At 30.9% G+C, this 15,601-nt stretch overlaps 1 protein-coding gene across 1 annotated transcript; it reads right to left on the bottom strand.

The window, feature by feature from the left end:
• Positions 1-7,944: 7,944 nt before the first annotated feature.
• LOC11417549 (zinc finger protein CONSTANS-LIKE 4) lies at positions 7,945-9,215 on the bottom strand. The gene is made up of 2 exons (XM_003597020.4): positions 8,498-9,215; positions 7,945-8,389 (listed from the first exon to the last, which is right to left on the bottom strand). Exons 1-2 carry the CDS (start codon positions 9,050-9,052, stop codon positions 8,243-8,245), a joined length of 702 nt encoding a protein of 233 aa, XP_003597068.1. The 5' UTR covers positions 9,053-9,215; the 3' UTR covers positions 7,945-8,242.
• Positions 9,216-15,601: the final 6,386 nt, after the last annotated feature.

The raw sequence follows: 15,601 nt of genomic DNA, 5'->3' as shown, positions 1-15,601 counted from the left end.
AATTTTGTATGAGAAAGATATACTATGAATTGTTTTACAAAATTGTCCTTAATAAATGGTATGAGAAAGATAAATTAAATAATTGATAGAAGAGAAAGTAATAAATAATTAATTGTATAATATAAACAATAACATTAATTCTTCATTAATATTGTAAAATGACTTTTAACATTGTGGAGAGTCTGAATAGCAAATGGCATATAGTAAGTTTATCTCTCTAGCAAACGAAAGTCTCGATGAATGGCATAGAGCTCAACCAGACAGATATCAATAAAACCTACAATGTATCCTGAAAAATGTGAAATCTATGTCCCATAAGGAAGGTGCGGTAAGCCTTCATAGCCTGCTTTAATCAGATTTTCAAGATAGCTACCATCAACATTGATGACCGTGGAGATGTTATTAGAATTTAACTATATTTATTTTTATCGCCTAAAAAAATTATTTATTTTAATATTCTACCAAAAAATATTATTTAATTTTACAATCAATAAAAGTGTGGATTACCAAAAAAATATTTATTTATTTTTATGTTAAATAATAGAGTTGATTAGAATTTTTATGTTTTTAAATTTTCCTTACAAATTAGATGTATAAATATGTAGTCATATTTTTAAGGGTTAATTAAGTTTTTGGCCTCTATAAATATCTGCAGTTTTGTTTTTAGTCCCTATAAAAATAAATCACACTTTGTAGTCCCTACAAAATTTTCCGTTAGTGTTTTGAGTCCCTGTTAAATTAAAATTTGTTTAATTATACTTCAAATTTTAAATTTTTTAATGATTTTTTACATACTTGTTTAAAACATTATAAAAGGTTCCGCCACAATAAATTAGCTCAAAATTTTATTTTTAGGTTCAAATTTTCGTTAGTTTTATCTTGACTTTTTGGCGTTTTAAAAAAATTATATTTAATTCATTACATGTTAAAAAATTATAATTTTTTATACAAGAGATTATTATAAAAGAGATTTTTTGCCATTTTTAATACACGTAAATTGCAAACTGTGAAGCAATCTAGAGGAGAGAACATGGACAAAAGATCAAAAGAATAGAAAAGTGGAAGAGGAAGAGTAACGTGAAAAGAGATTTTAGACTAAAGGGTTGATTTTGAAAATTTAATTTCATAATAGAGGCATTTGAAGCATTTGAGTCATTTTTTTCCATGCAAAAGAAATAAGACCAGCAAAACTACACTCGAGAACGAGCAACGCCTAAAGTATTAGGCAAAGAAAACAAGTTCCATAAACAAACAATTCGGTTACAATGGTAGAATCGGAATCAATTATAATGGTAATGAACTCTTGAGTCACATTGTTCCAACAAAGTGAGATATGCAATTCCAATCAAGCATGAGAATCCAAGTAGCTAGACTCCATTGTTGCTACGCATAATACCTATAAAACCCGCTCTATCAATATTGTTGAAGGAGATGGTGTTTATGTTGACTTTGGTGATGTTGATGACAGGAGGAACCTAAGCTGCATTTTGCAAGGGTTTATGCAACCACAAAGACGTGCAAAAAAAATAAAGAAAACAACGGATTTGTCTAATGGCTTGTTTGGATCCACGGCATGAGCAAAAAATGGCATGTTCGGGTGAAGCTTGAAATTCTAGCTTCTGCATTTCTTCACAAAAAGATACATTGGATTGGGAACGTGGTTTTTATGTAGCCATGGTTTGCAAACACATGCTAAGACATTTCCAATTGATCCACTTGTTTTTATTAAATACCAAATCATTCCTTGTCTCCAAATAAACCAACATGTTATCATCACTAATAACTTGTATAAATGAAAAGGCTCTCAATTTGCAATTGAATAGAGAAAGGAATGACATAAACTAAGGAATTAAACAAGGAGAAATTTTGATAATAGATATTCTGAAACAACATATGATACTCACTATGAATATAAGGAACCAACCAAATTACATAGTCGATCATCACATCTACCCAATTTTTATACATAAGACTAGGAGGACCGTAGCTGAGGCAGTGCGACCGTCCTAGGCTGCAAAAAATAAGTTTAAAGTTTGAGCCTCAAAATATATAAATAAAAAAATTAATGAAAATTTGAATGATGACAATCCCATCAATGACAATGAATAATTTTCTTGATGTAACACCCTGATTTTTAATATTAATCTGTCGGTATTATCAATAAATATTATAAGTATTATCGTTGGATAAAACTAGAATTATTGTTTTATTACTATTAGTATTGATTTCTTGATTTTTATTAAATTAAATTATTCGTGGTTATGGATGTTATGAATAATAAGGAAGTAGAGGAGTTAACCAGTCGGTAAAAGAAATGAAAGAGAATAATTTTAGGAAGAAAATAGTGTTTTAGTAAGAATAAGAAAATAGAGTGCAAATAGAGGTGCATTAGCAAAACTGAGTAGAAGAGGGGTGTAAGTAGTAAGATGTGCAGCGTTTAGTGGTTTAGACAAAGGGTGGTGTAAACAACAAAGTTGTATAGTTGCAGAAAGAATAGTAACCAGATTAGGGGTATAGATAACAAATTTGTCTAAGAATTATGTGAGAAAGACTAAGCCCAAGTAGTGGCTATATATAGAGAAGAACATCGGAGAATTAGGGTTACAGAAAACAGAAGAAAGAAATTGAGAGGAGCAAAGGAAAAACTAGGTTTTTGAGAGAGGAGGCAAAGGAGGCATAAAGAGGAGCTTGAAGAGAGACCTAGTTGTGAAACTCAACATTGCTGTAAAACTTTAAGAGTGTGTTTGGAATGAGTGTTTAGAAGGGGAATGGAGAGGTTTTCTTTTTTAAATTCCAGATTATATAACATGTTTTTTCTAAAATAAATTAAGTGTGATTGAAGTATTATATGATCGTTTATCATGTTAATATCTTAACTTTTTGAAAAACTTCATAGTGTTCGTAATTTTAAAATAAACTTCATCTTTTAGTCTTTAATTTTTAAAAAGGGGAGAAAAGAGTTCTCAACCTCATCTTGGTGTGTCCATTAATTCTGAAAATTAGAATTGTTATTAGCCTTATGATGTAGGTTATAATCATAGGAAAACAATAGAGAGAATTGGTGATGATTTTTGTTGAGAAGTGTTGTTGGTGAGAATAAATTGAAAGAGAAAGATTGATGTAAATAAGGTTTTTGATTAGTGAATTAAACATATAAAATATTGTTAGAATTAAGGAATTTAGTGGAGAATTAGTGCTTATATGTTAGGGTAACCCTAGGGTGATGTTTAGGGACGAATTGAGTGAGTTATGACTTATGGGTTCGAAAAAGGAGATTTTGGGACAATTTAGAAGTAATCTTGAAGCTAAAACTTTGTTTTCTAGGTCATTGATTCGATTTAAATATCTTTGATTCGTGTCAATCTTCATCTGAAATTTTTTAATCGAATCACACATCTTTGATTTGTATCACTGTTTAATTCTGCTCTTTTTTTTTTTAACCCTTGAATCGATTTAAACATCTTTGATTCGTATCAAACTTTGACATCATCAGATTTTTCCCCCTTTTTGCATGTCTGAATTGAATCAAATTGATACTGAATCAAATCACTACGTTGTTTTAGATGTACTTAGGCGAGGGAAGTATGTTTAGTTGTTCTATAAGTGATTCCTTTAAAATAATTATGAGTCTAAGATAGGAAATAACCAGAGGAGTAGAAGATGAAAACAAATTGAAACTATGGGATGGTGGTTTATTGATAATTGGTAACATTAAAGGTGACGATAGTAGTGAGGTAAACAAAAAAGTCAATATATTTATAAAGATAAAAAAACATATTTAACATTTAATTTTAATTGGACTAAAAAAGGTTGCAGACTTCTTTAAGCATGTAAATTAAGGAGGACAATTTTGATCTAGGGTCTATCCTTTTTTTAGTGTAAGCACATTTTATCAATATATTTTCTAGATTCAAAAGTTGAGTGTATTAAGTGACTCATAAATCAGGTATCGTCTCTGCCTGTTTATGCTCTTTTTTTTTTCAAGGCTCCGTCAGATACCGTCTCCTCTATTGAATCTCTTTTTAATTTTTTTTCTTTTTCTTTGGGGGGGGGGTGTGTGTGTGTGTGTGCTGACCACAGAAAAATATCTTAGGTGGATCGGTTTGGGGTAAGGAGTATTAGGGAGTTTAATATAGTTTTGTTAGAAAAGTGGTGTTGGCGGATGCTTGAAGAGAAGGAGTCTTTATGGTTTAGGGTGTTGTCGGCGCGCTATGGGGTGGATGGGGCAGTTGTTGGGTGGTGGTCGTGGGTCATCATTATGGAGGCGTGATGTTTATAAGTTGTGTAGTCATGAGTGGTTTAGCGATCATGTCAGTCCCTCGGTTGGGAAAGGGAATCATACTCTTTTCTGGACGGATGTTTGGCTTGGTGGGGTGCGTTTTGTGTCAGGTTTAGCAGGTTGTATGATTTGACGGTGTTTAAGGGGGAGTCTGTCTGTGATATGAGTCTACATTGTAACTTTTTTGGGTTTGTTTGACATTTAATTTATGGGTGGTTGGGCATCTCTGCAGTGCCACCTCAGGTTTTGCCGGATTATTTTATTCAATTCAGTTATATTGGTAGATCAGAAAAGGTTTGGAGGCCAATTTCACAGGATATTTGGTTTGCAACTGTCTGGGAAATCTGGAAAGAAAGAAATAACAGACTATTTATGGATAAAACATGCTCGACACTTCAGGTGGCTGATAAGATTAAGTCGCTCACTTTCATGTGGCCTGAAGGCGAAATTCACTACTCTTCCCTTTAACTTTCATGGCTGGTGGCTTAGTCCGTTCACCATTTTGGGCATAGGCTAATAGTTATTTTTGTTCTAGTTTTAAATTTTGAGAAATGATATTTGAACAACCATTTTCGACAACTTTCTCTCTCATACTCACATTACTTTTTTACTCTCTCTCTCTCTCTCTATTGCTTTGATTTTTGTGTCAATATCTCATTTCCTTTGTAAAGTTTTGGTTGTCACAAAAGTTGTCACATATATGGACGTTCAAATAACACAACTCTCAAATTTTTGTATAGTTTCCTTGTAAATATTGCTCGGATCTTGCAGTGTCTTTCTTAGTACATCTTGTGCTAGGAAAGTCACATTGTTTTGGTAATATATTCTATTTTAACTTCTTAAAAAGAAAAAAGAAAAAAAGAGACTCATAAATCAATGGGGTTAGTCACGTTTTATCGAAGATAATTGTATCTTTATCTCGCCTTTATATTTTTATTGATGAATGGGGTTAGTCTCGTTATTGATCAATGGGGTTAGTCATTGTTTGCACCGCAAACTCATCAATCATAAATTTAATTAGTATCTCATGGCTATAAAATTCTTGTAATCCTTTAACCATATTGATAAATCAATTAAACTCCCTTTATCACGATAACAACTATTCCTTAAGAAGAAGTCAAAAATGAAGAAGACTGAAGCACTATTTTTCAAAATGCTAAATAGAGCATTGAGACCCACCTTAGACACAAAACTTTGAACGTGTCCAAAAACAAACAAGAGAAGAATCAAAGAAGAAATCAGTCTTTAAACTCTACACTACAGAATAAGGAGAATTTAGTCAGTAAAAATTCCAAGGTCGTTTTCATCCCACAAGGTCATTGGTACGATGCCTCAAAAGACAAGAATGAAAAATCGTATTCAATGGACAGTGATAAATTGAAATAAAATCGAGAAGAAACAAATAAAAAGCATGGAACCAACACCACACACCATACTCTAACAATTATACACCACAAGATTATAGCCACACAAACTCCTTCACTTTATTATATTTTCTTCTATGTTGACAAGAGTAATATTTTTTAATATTTGATTAATACACCCCATTAAAATATAATTACTAGTTCAAAAATATCTGATTAGACTAGTTTGCGTCTTCATTACCATGCGTGATTCTAAATTGAAATGGTTGGTTGATAGTTGATATTATTGAACAAACTTCCTCAACCACAACTTCTTTATGTGGCTCTTAAAATATTTAGCCTAGTACGACTTTCTTTTAATTAACATTAACTTCATTTATTTAATTGATATAGTATACAAATAGTAGATATTTTTGTGTAAGATGTCAATAAAGTTGAATTCACATTCCCATGTTCACTTGATGTGATGGCCGGCCGCGCCAAGTCATGATTTGTTCCAACAATTCACTCAAAGGATAATCTCATGCAAGAAGAATCAAACTTTATATTAATTAATTGAAATTTTATAATGATAGTAGTACTAATCAAATAAACTAATTTAGGGTTAAGCAATAATCATATCTCCCAGATGTTTGGTTAGTGGCTACCATTAATATAAAAATAATGAAATATCTCTCATAAAATAATGTATATATATTTAAATTTATTAGAGCATATCAAAATATGGCTAGGCAGTGGAGTTGCGACATTGACATTGTTCGGCTATATCTGGTAGTAACAGCATATATTATGCATACCAAAAAATTTGGTGTGATTTCAAAAACGTTACACATGAAATAAACATGGCATGGTAATTAAGATTGGAAGGTTTATGTTACTTTCTTACTAATTCACATGGTTGTTGATAGGTAGTGAGGCACATGACTTAGTTTCTAGGAAGGAAAGTCTCTTCATCGAAGCAATTTCCTCATACCTTTGAATGAATGAAAGAAAAATAACAACAAGTTTCTATTATTTAGAACCACAAGTTCAATAATGTGTCTAACCACTAGTGATGGAATTTTTTGACACGTTTCTATCTTTTCTTGGTTAAAAACAAGTGCCATTGACCCCAGATGCACCGTGCTTCAAGCAACCAAACAACCAATTTCTTATCATACTTTTGTCACTCCAAATTGTATGCTGAAGTCTTCATGTACAATTTTATCGATAAATAGTAACCAATGCTAGGCTATGAAGAAAGTTATTTTGATTCCTTTCTGGTTTAAGTTAAGGACATATTATTGGAAAAGAATTACTAGTTAAATTTTACGGACTTTTGATCAAATTTTGTATTATCAAACCCTTTTTCTTTAAAAATCGGAAGGTTAGAAAGATAGCAGTTATATTACTAGTTTTTTGGTTAAAAACAATTGACACGAACTCCAAATGCACTCAACTTCAAGCAACTCTAACTAAATCGTTATCATAGTTTTCACACTCTAAATCTTAGACCGATGTCTTCATATTCAACTTTCTCAATAAATAGTATAGCTAAACGATCTAAGGTTTTAATTGAAATATTTAATTATACATAACTTTTAAATCAAAACTTCATTCAAAAACGATACTCTATATAGCGGTAGAAATAAGTTATGTCAAACTTAATTGATTTGTTCTTAAAAATCAAGGACTTAGCATAATTTGTTTGCATGTTGTTTTTTAATACGAGCTACTTTTTTGAAAATGAGACTAGTAAATCGAAGAGATTATGTTTTATTTCAACATTTAACAAGACATTTTACTAATCTCACTAAATTTATGACATTGTTTTCAAATTCTCAAGAAATGAACATGTTTATCAGGATAATTTAATAAATATATAAATATCTAATTAAAGTAACCATTCCATTTTAGATCTAGTAACGCCTAACCTATTTCCATTTGACTACATATAAACATGTTTTAAATGTTTTATTAACAAACAAACACTTTGGTTATGTTTGATGCACTCCACTCTTTAATTGCTCAACTAAAATTTCTTCCGGATTGAGAAAACACACATGTTCAATAATGTCAAGCCTAATTTTATGCTTTTAACTGCTGAACGCACAGTTCCAGCCTAATTTATTCGTCCCCGTCAAAATTCATCACCTCATCAATTGACTTCCAACTTCTTAAATCTTCAAATATGAATTTAAGCATGTGTTTGTGTTTGGAACCACGGTATGACGAAGCTAAAATGTTGCAGTAAAAGAAAGCTGAACCAAACAATCGCTAAACTAAGCTAAAATGAAGTGTATAAACAAACATAAACATAAGTTACAATTAATAATTATATGGTTTTTCTCTCATTTTCAAAACATACAATTCATCCTTTACCTAAGTTATATAAACAAGAAAAATATTTCTTTGCAATTAAAAATAAATTGAGCAAAGCTACTAAGCTAATCACCCACAAGGCCACAACCATAATCCTTAAAATATCAAAACAAAAAAATAAACTAATGCATACATTGCATAGTAGTAATTATAAAAAAATCTAAGTAGTTTAGTTTTTGTTAGAGAAAGTTAATCAAAGAGATTACAAATAAAATAATATCTCTAATATAGTACGGCCTCAATCGTGTGGCTGAGAATGCTCCGATCCATTTAAGTCGCTATACCGCCGCATCGCCGCCTTCGACGACGGTTCCCCGTCGCACCCTATCAAATCAACCTCATCCACCTCTCTTCGTTGATTTTTCCAATTTTTCGAATCCGAAACCTGAATAATCACAGAATCAACAAAAAATTAACAAAATATAATTAAAAATTTTTAAAACTCAGATGCAGAAGAAAATTAATAATTTAATTTACAACAAGAAATAATTACCTCAAAATCATGATCCAAACGACGTCGTTTCAAAGAAATCGTTGTAACTAACTTCGAAATAACCTCATCGTGGTTATCGTTGCACTTGCTAACCGAAACCGACTCATCGCTACCGGAGGAACTCGAAGCCGGTGGAGGCTGCGCCGCCGTTGACGACCAAGGTACAACCTGATTATCACCGTCCTCATCACCATCAACATCATCATCATCCTCATCGGAATCGTAATCCGTATCTTCTTCATTGTCATTGTCACCTTCGCTTTCATCTTGTTGTTCAGCGCTGGTACCGGCGTTGGCGTTGGCGTTGGCGTCGGCGTGGAGTTTTCTTCCGCCGGCGCATCTATCACACAACGAAAGCGCGTTACCGAGCCTAGCACCGGAGGCTTTCCACGGCGTGGGAGATTGACAAGCGTGACAGAGGAGAGTTCTCATGTGTCTCTCAACCAAAAAGTTAGCAGCGTGGACCTTAGAATCGCAGTCCCAGCATAAGCTAGCCTGGTCTGACTCACAGAAAGTTCTAGCTGGAAGCTTGCAGAGTTCGCAGTTTTTCTTCATGATCAGAGTCTTCTGATTTTCCTTTCTCTCAACGCGGTTTCGTTCTTCTTTGATTTGTGAATATTGTTTTTGCGGAATTTTCGTTGTTTTTGGTTTCTCTCTCTCTTTTCTTGTGATGGTTTGGTATGGATGAAGAATGGGTAAGAAGAGGAAAGTAGATGCCTCTTCCTGATATTTATAAGCAAAAAGTATATATATTTTAAGATGAGTATTTTTATTTTATTTGACAATATAATCAAATGAGAGGTTATCAACTCATTTTTCTCCTTAAAAAAAGAAAAACTCATTTTTTCAATTACTATAATCTTTTTAATTTCTATAGCTTAATTTTATTTGAGTTTTTTTTTTTTAGATTATTTCATTTTGAGTTTAGCATGTGTTTGGTTTTACAATGGACATAACTGATTTTGATAGGATTGATTTTGATAAAATTAACTTTTTGACAAAATTCATATATATTTAAATATAATAATGCAAGAAGTGATATTTTATCAACCTAAATACCATTTAATAGAGAATTAATAATACCTAACCACAAAAGTTAGAATTTATATCTTTAAAGAGAATTGCTTTTGGACGATCAATATTGATTTTGAAGGGATGAATCAAATATATGGATAGAACACGTTTTCACGATGGAGGCAAGAAGAGACATTTCTAGGGTAGTAAGAGTTGGATCAAATCGAACACTTAGTTTTCTTTTTGACTAAATTTTTTAATCAAATTTACATTAAATATGTTTATTAGTAAAATATATTAAAAGAAATCAATTCCAACATGCTGCAATTATGTTTATTTTATTTTACATGCATGAGGACACACACTTAGTAGATAGCCAATGTTAATATTATTGTTAGTATCACACTTTTTTAATGATGTTTGAATCATCAAACTCTTTATCACTTCGCTTCTTAACACTCTTCCTATGCAAAATAAATTCACATGTTACTTGAATTATATATAAACTTTTAAACATTTTAGGATTTCAAAGTTGAATGAGAAATGAAAAATAAAACAAAAATAATCATGTGGCTTGTATATTTAACCACACAAATAATTCGAGAGCAACACACGTCACTTATTTGGTGGCTAGCTTTTTTTATCATAGACTTGTATTTATCAATGTCATTACTTAGAAAAACTCACTGATAGGTATATTGAACATTTTTCATAACTTCATGAGATGTTCTCAATTCTATGTACGGACTGCTTCGAGTTTGATGAGCAGTTGCTATCACTATGATAGGAACCCAAATATAACTAACTATTGTTGAAAAAAAGTATATGAAGTTACAAGTATATAACACTCTAAATTAAATAAAGGTCAAATGCATTTAAAGGTCCTTTAATTTTTTCGATTTTTTTAAAGTGATCATTTAAATTTCAAAAGTCCTAAACAAGTCATTTTAGTTTTTGAATCGTTTCAAACAAGTCCTTTTAGAGGATGATGGTGATGATTTAGATGATAGCAACAAAGAGCATTATCCACCATTTGTCATACATAAAAAGATGACTAATTTTAAGTGGGTGTTAGGAGTCAGATTTGATACCAAAAATGAGTTCAAGAAAGCAATTACCAACTATGTTATTTACAATAAGACTTGTTTGAAACGATTCAAAAACTAAAAGGACTTGTTTGAGACTTTTGAAACTTAAAAGACGACTTTGGGAAAAATGAAAAACTTAAAGGACCTTTAGATGCATTTGACCTTAAATAAATTAAGAAAAGCATGCACTTAATACGTATTTATTATTTTATTTTAGATCTTCAAAAAAAAAAAAATTATTTTAGAGGATTTATTTATTACGGAGTATTCTTTTTGGCTCGCTGAGTATTTCTATAATATTATTTTTTACTAGGGTTTTTATATGATAATTTTTTTACTATATATATATATTATTTCAATTATCAACACTCTCATTATAAACCTTTTAGAAGAGCATCTTTCATGAAAATGCTCTTATTGAATCTTTAAAATCAGAATAATCTTTACTTGATTTTATTATTGTAGTCATTTTATAATTAACGGTTTCTTGTTATTGCATAAGTTAAACCAAAAATGTGATAAATTAAATAGCTGTAACATTTTTTTGAGGAGTAAATAGCTGTAACATGTCGAACCTATTTTAAATATTTACATAGTTACACTATTAAAGTATAAAATACGGAAAATTAGTTCAAGTTGAAGTGACATGTTAAGGTCCATAAAAATATACAAGTGAAGAAATACTAACTATTTTTATTCATATCCATATGTATTTTACTCTCGTTATATTTTTAACTTATATATAAATATAAATATTAATACATAAGATTTTATTCGATTTATCTCAATAATTTTTTTTTAAATATTAAATTTTTATTATTAATAATTAAAGATATTGATCGTTAAAACCGTATATTATCGTGTGTACCATACTTGACTATGATATGTATTTAAAAATGGAGATACATTATCTAAATTGTACTATCGAAGACGCCCCAACATGCTCTGAAAAGAAAGACGTCCCAACATTAGCACTCGTAGTAAAAAAAAAGAGAAATGATATTTGAACAACCACTTTTTGACAACTTTTGTGACAATTTTCTCTCTCATACACACATTGTTCTTCTACTTTCGCTCTCTATTGCTTTGATATTTGTGCCACTACCTAAATTTCTTTGTATAATGTGGTTGTGCAACAAGTTGTCACATAAAAAGGTTGTTCAAATAACATTGCTCAAAAAAAAATTAGTATATATCTCTTAACAAAAAAAAAACAATATTATAAAAAAGAAAAATTATGTTTGGCAAATGATTTGATAGAAAAACAAATGCCCATACAGGACGAATATAAAAATGTGAATATATATGTCAAACAAATATTGCAATCACAGGTGCAATGTATGTGCACTGCATGTACGGGAAGGTCTTATCATAACCACATATTTGGGCCACATCTGCTTAATTTCTTAAAATTTAAAATACAATTTCAAAGTGTTTTTCTTTTTTGAATTACAACTGCATATTTTTTCTTCCTATTAATCAAACTAACATTTCCAATATTAATCAAATTTTATATAACTTTTGTAATTTACCAAGTAAATTATAAGGTATGGAAGTTGTTGTCTTATTTTAATATTGCATTTATTTATATAATTTCTTAAAAATGACTGAGATATAATAAATGTGAGAGAAGGAAGTATGAAAGAAGAAGCAAAATGATGAGGACAGGAAGGGAGTGTGACCTTGTGGTGTGCCTTGATGCCAGGTGTCTGCTATCAAGGGAACAAAGAAGGTTTTGTTTTTGTGTGGTGTAGTGTTAAACTCACATATAAAAATATTCATTCATTTTCTAACCCCCACACACCACAACTTAGTATAAACAACGTAGAATATTAAATGCTGTTGGGATATTTTTCTTTATCTTGTTTTTTTCTCAAAGCAAAACATGAGCAACGGTGTGATCTGTTGTATGTCCACGTGTCATACAAGCATCATTGAGATTCCGATTTGCTTAGTTGGCTTGATTTCATTCACTAGGTTGAAACTAAGCCATGTGGATGTGGTCATCTTGAATTCATGGATTTTGATTTTGCATCTTTCTTTCTCTTTCCTATCAATATTCATCATTCAACAACAACTACTATAAACCCTTTGCATATCTTAATCGCTTCTTCCACAAGTTGTATTTCACGCGTTGGGATCACTTTGAATTGGGACCCCACCACACCCACGTGATGGCCACTTGCATTTAGCCAATACCCATTCCTAATTGGTTATTCTCTTTTCCTCTTTTTTAAGAGATTATCATTCCATTTTTATTTATCCATATTGTCTCAAATAATTAAAAATAGTGATGTAATAAAGTTGAAGCAAAAATTGTATGAGAGTTTGTAATTTTCTTGAAAATTTATAGGTTGGACAGTAAAATATTTTGTTGAAAAATTGGGGATTTATGAATGAAGTGTTGAACCACGATAAATTTGTGACTTTTATTTTTAGGTCACACAATGATCATAGAGGAGAATAGAAACACAATGTTATGGACTTGAGGTCAAATCAATACTTTTATTAAATTATTTTTATCAAAGTATTAGTGTACTGACTATTGCTATAAATGTAAATTTTGTCAAAAATTACTATCAATGTAAATAAAAAATTTTGTAAAGTTATTGGTACAAAATTTTCATGATCGTTTAATAGTGATTAATCTCTTTTGAAGAATATGTGAGTATATAAAGTGAGTTCTCCTCTTTAATTAAATTTTGTTTGGACACGGGTCATGAATCGAACTTCTTACTGCTTGTTAAAGGGGTTCAATTTTCTTACTATTTAGACTAATTTACTGTTGGTTAAGATAAACCGAAAGTCATCGACTTGAGAGTGATGTAAATAACATTAATTAAATGATGAGATTGAAAAATAATAATACTTATTAAAAATTGAAATGATAACTTATTTGGTCAAATTTTATTTTTACAAATAGATGATTTATTATTTTTTGTGGAGGAGAATATTGTATAAAGAAAACAAAAACAAGGTGCTGCCATTTTATCCTGTGTGCGCAGACCAAAGACACGGACAACGCAGTTTTCGTCTATGCATTCTCTCTGAATATGTAGTAAAGTTTATGGCCACAAAGACACCACAAAGTCAATGATGGATGGCGGTGATCCTCGTATTTAAGTGATTATTCCAATTAATCACACTTGTTTAAAATGAAGCTTCAATTTGTTTATGGATTTTATCCAGCCAGCTACAGCTCAATGTTTCTAATTTGAATTCCTATAATGTTGGATGCTATTTTTACTTTGATTAAGTGAAGATAAATTTTATTTGCTTTTAGATACAAAGAATGCAAGTCCCCCATAGGCCATAACATAGATAATTGCTCTTCTTCAATCTATTTAACGTTCAGCTATATTCATCTTTATTGCAAAAATCATTTACCCCCTTTAACCAAGACACCACAAAGTCAATGATGGGGTATGTACTAGTCTCATTTAACATAGAATACTATTTTTTTTTATTGCAAAAATCATTTACCCTCTTTTGGAATGTATTTATCCGAGAAAAGAGTAAGTAAAAAAAAATTTACCTCACGTTTTTTGACGACAAAACATCCTATGGTATGAATATTTAAACCGTGTCTTTCAAAATTCAATATATTTGATTCATATATCTTACCAAAAGTTTCAAAATTTGAAAGATTTGGTTTAAAATTTTTAATCAGATAGTTCAAAATGTCAAACTTTCGATTCTATTTTGTTTTTTTTATTACTAATACTTTTTTTTTCTCTCATATGCTATGTAATAGGGCAGTGACGGGATTGCGAAACACCTCTTAGCCAATTAAATTGTCCTAGCCGGGATTGTTGTTGCTATATTAATTGAATGGAGCGGTTAGTCAAAGAATTAAGTTAAATCAAATGGATAAAATCTTGCTAGTCAATATGACTACTCGAGGAGCACACATAGAGAAGTCATTCAAGAAAGAGAAAAGAGGCGTACGTGCTAGCCAAAGGGAGATGTTCCACCTATCCATCATAGACTTGAGTTTGATGATGATCGATATGTAAGTCAATACAAACATTAGATATACAAACAACTAAAATTCTAAAAGGGAAAAGCTACATGTGGTCACACTGAGTATGCCTCTGACATAACAAAAGTTGACTAGATATTTGATCATCTTCTCAAAGATAAATAGATTAAGCTATTAGATGGTCACAAGATCCTTCCATCCGATTCCGAGGAGATCATGAAAGCCAAAATGGTATTGTAAATGACACAATCCCAATAATCGTTCAATGTCTGATGCATTATCTATCTTCCCAAAGGCCATCCAAAAGATTAAGCATTATGTATATCCATATATATGACAAGTGTTGTATGAAGTAGGAAGTTAAGCATTGCATAATCGATTTTCTTTCTTTTGGGTTGGGGGTTCATGTGCATCATATGCCTTTGGTTTTCTAACCTTTATGTTAATTGGTAGTAATTAGCAAATTTAGTTAATGAAGAGTGTCTGGTTTAGTAGTAGTCAAATTTGCTAATTTGGTCATTTCTATGAATTTCAGCTAAAAAGTATAGCACTTGTTTCCTTGAACTGTGTTATCAGCTAACAATAGTTATATGTATTCGATTCATCAGAAACTATGGGCTTTCCTTTTTGTATTGACGTGGAATTCAAGTAATTGTGCATTTCCCACTCCAGCTACTTGGACAAGAGGTATTGATTGTCTGTTTGCTTTTTAGTGAAATTTTGATCGCAAATGAAACTATTTCAAACCTAGTCAACGAGAAAGTGGTTCTTCGATTTTAAACTTGTATAATGTATATGGTTGTTTTCTTATTCATTCAAAACAGTTAGTTTGTCGAATACGTTTCCTTCTGGACCTTGATGAAAATTTGACTGCCAAATTCTGTGGCTAATCTCCAGCATACGTTTTTTTTTTAAGGAATCTCCAGCATACGTTGGAATCATATACTTGAATGAGAAATATTTTGCAATATAAATGTAGTTTTTTTTTTTTTTTTTTTGACAAAACAATATAAATGTAGT

The sequence above is a fragment of the Medicago truncatula genome, chromosome 2 (genome assembly GCF_003473485.1).
Source record: "Medicago truncatula cultivar Jemalong A17 chromosome 2, MtrunA17r5.0-ANR, whole genome shotgun sequence".
NCBI lineage: Eukaryota > Viridiplantae > Streptophyta > Magnoliopsida > Fabales > Fabaceae > Medicago > Medicago truncatula.
Note: the sequence above shows the minus strand (reverse complement) of the source record. Positions and strands in the feature narration are given on the sequence as shown.

Coding starts and splice junctions, on each gene's coding strand:
- LOC11417549 (XM_003597020.4), bottom strand. CDS start 9,052: ATGAAGAAAAACTGCGAACTCTGCAAGCTTCCAGCTAGAACTTTCTGT. Junction 8,390..8,497: donor GTTTGGATCATGATTTTGAG/GTAATTATTTCT, acceptor GTGATTATTCAG/GTTTCGGATTCGAAAAATTG.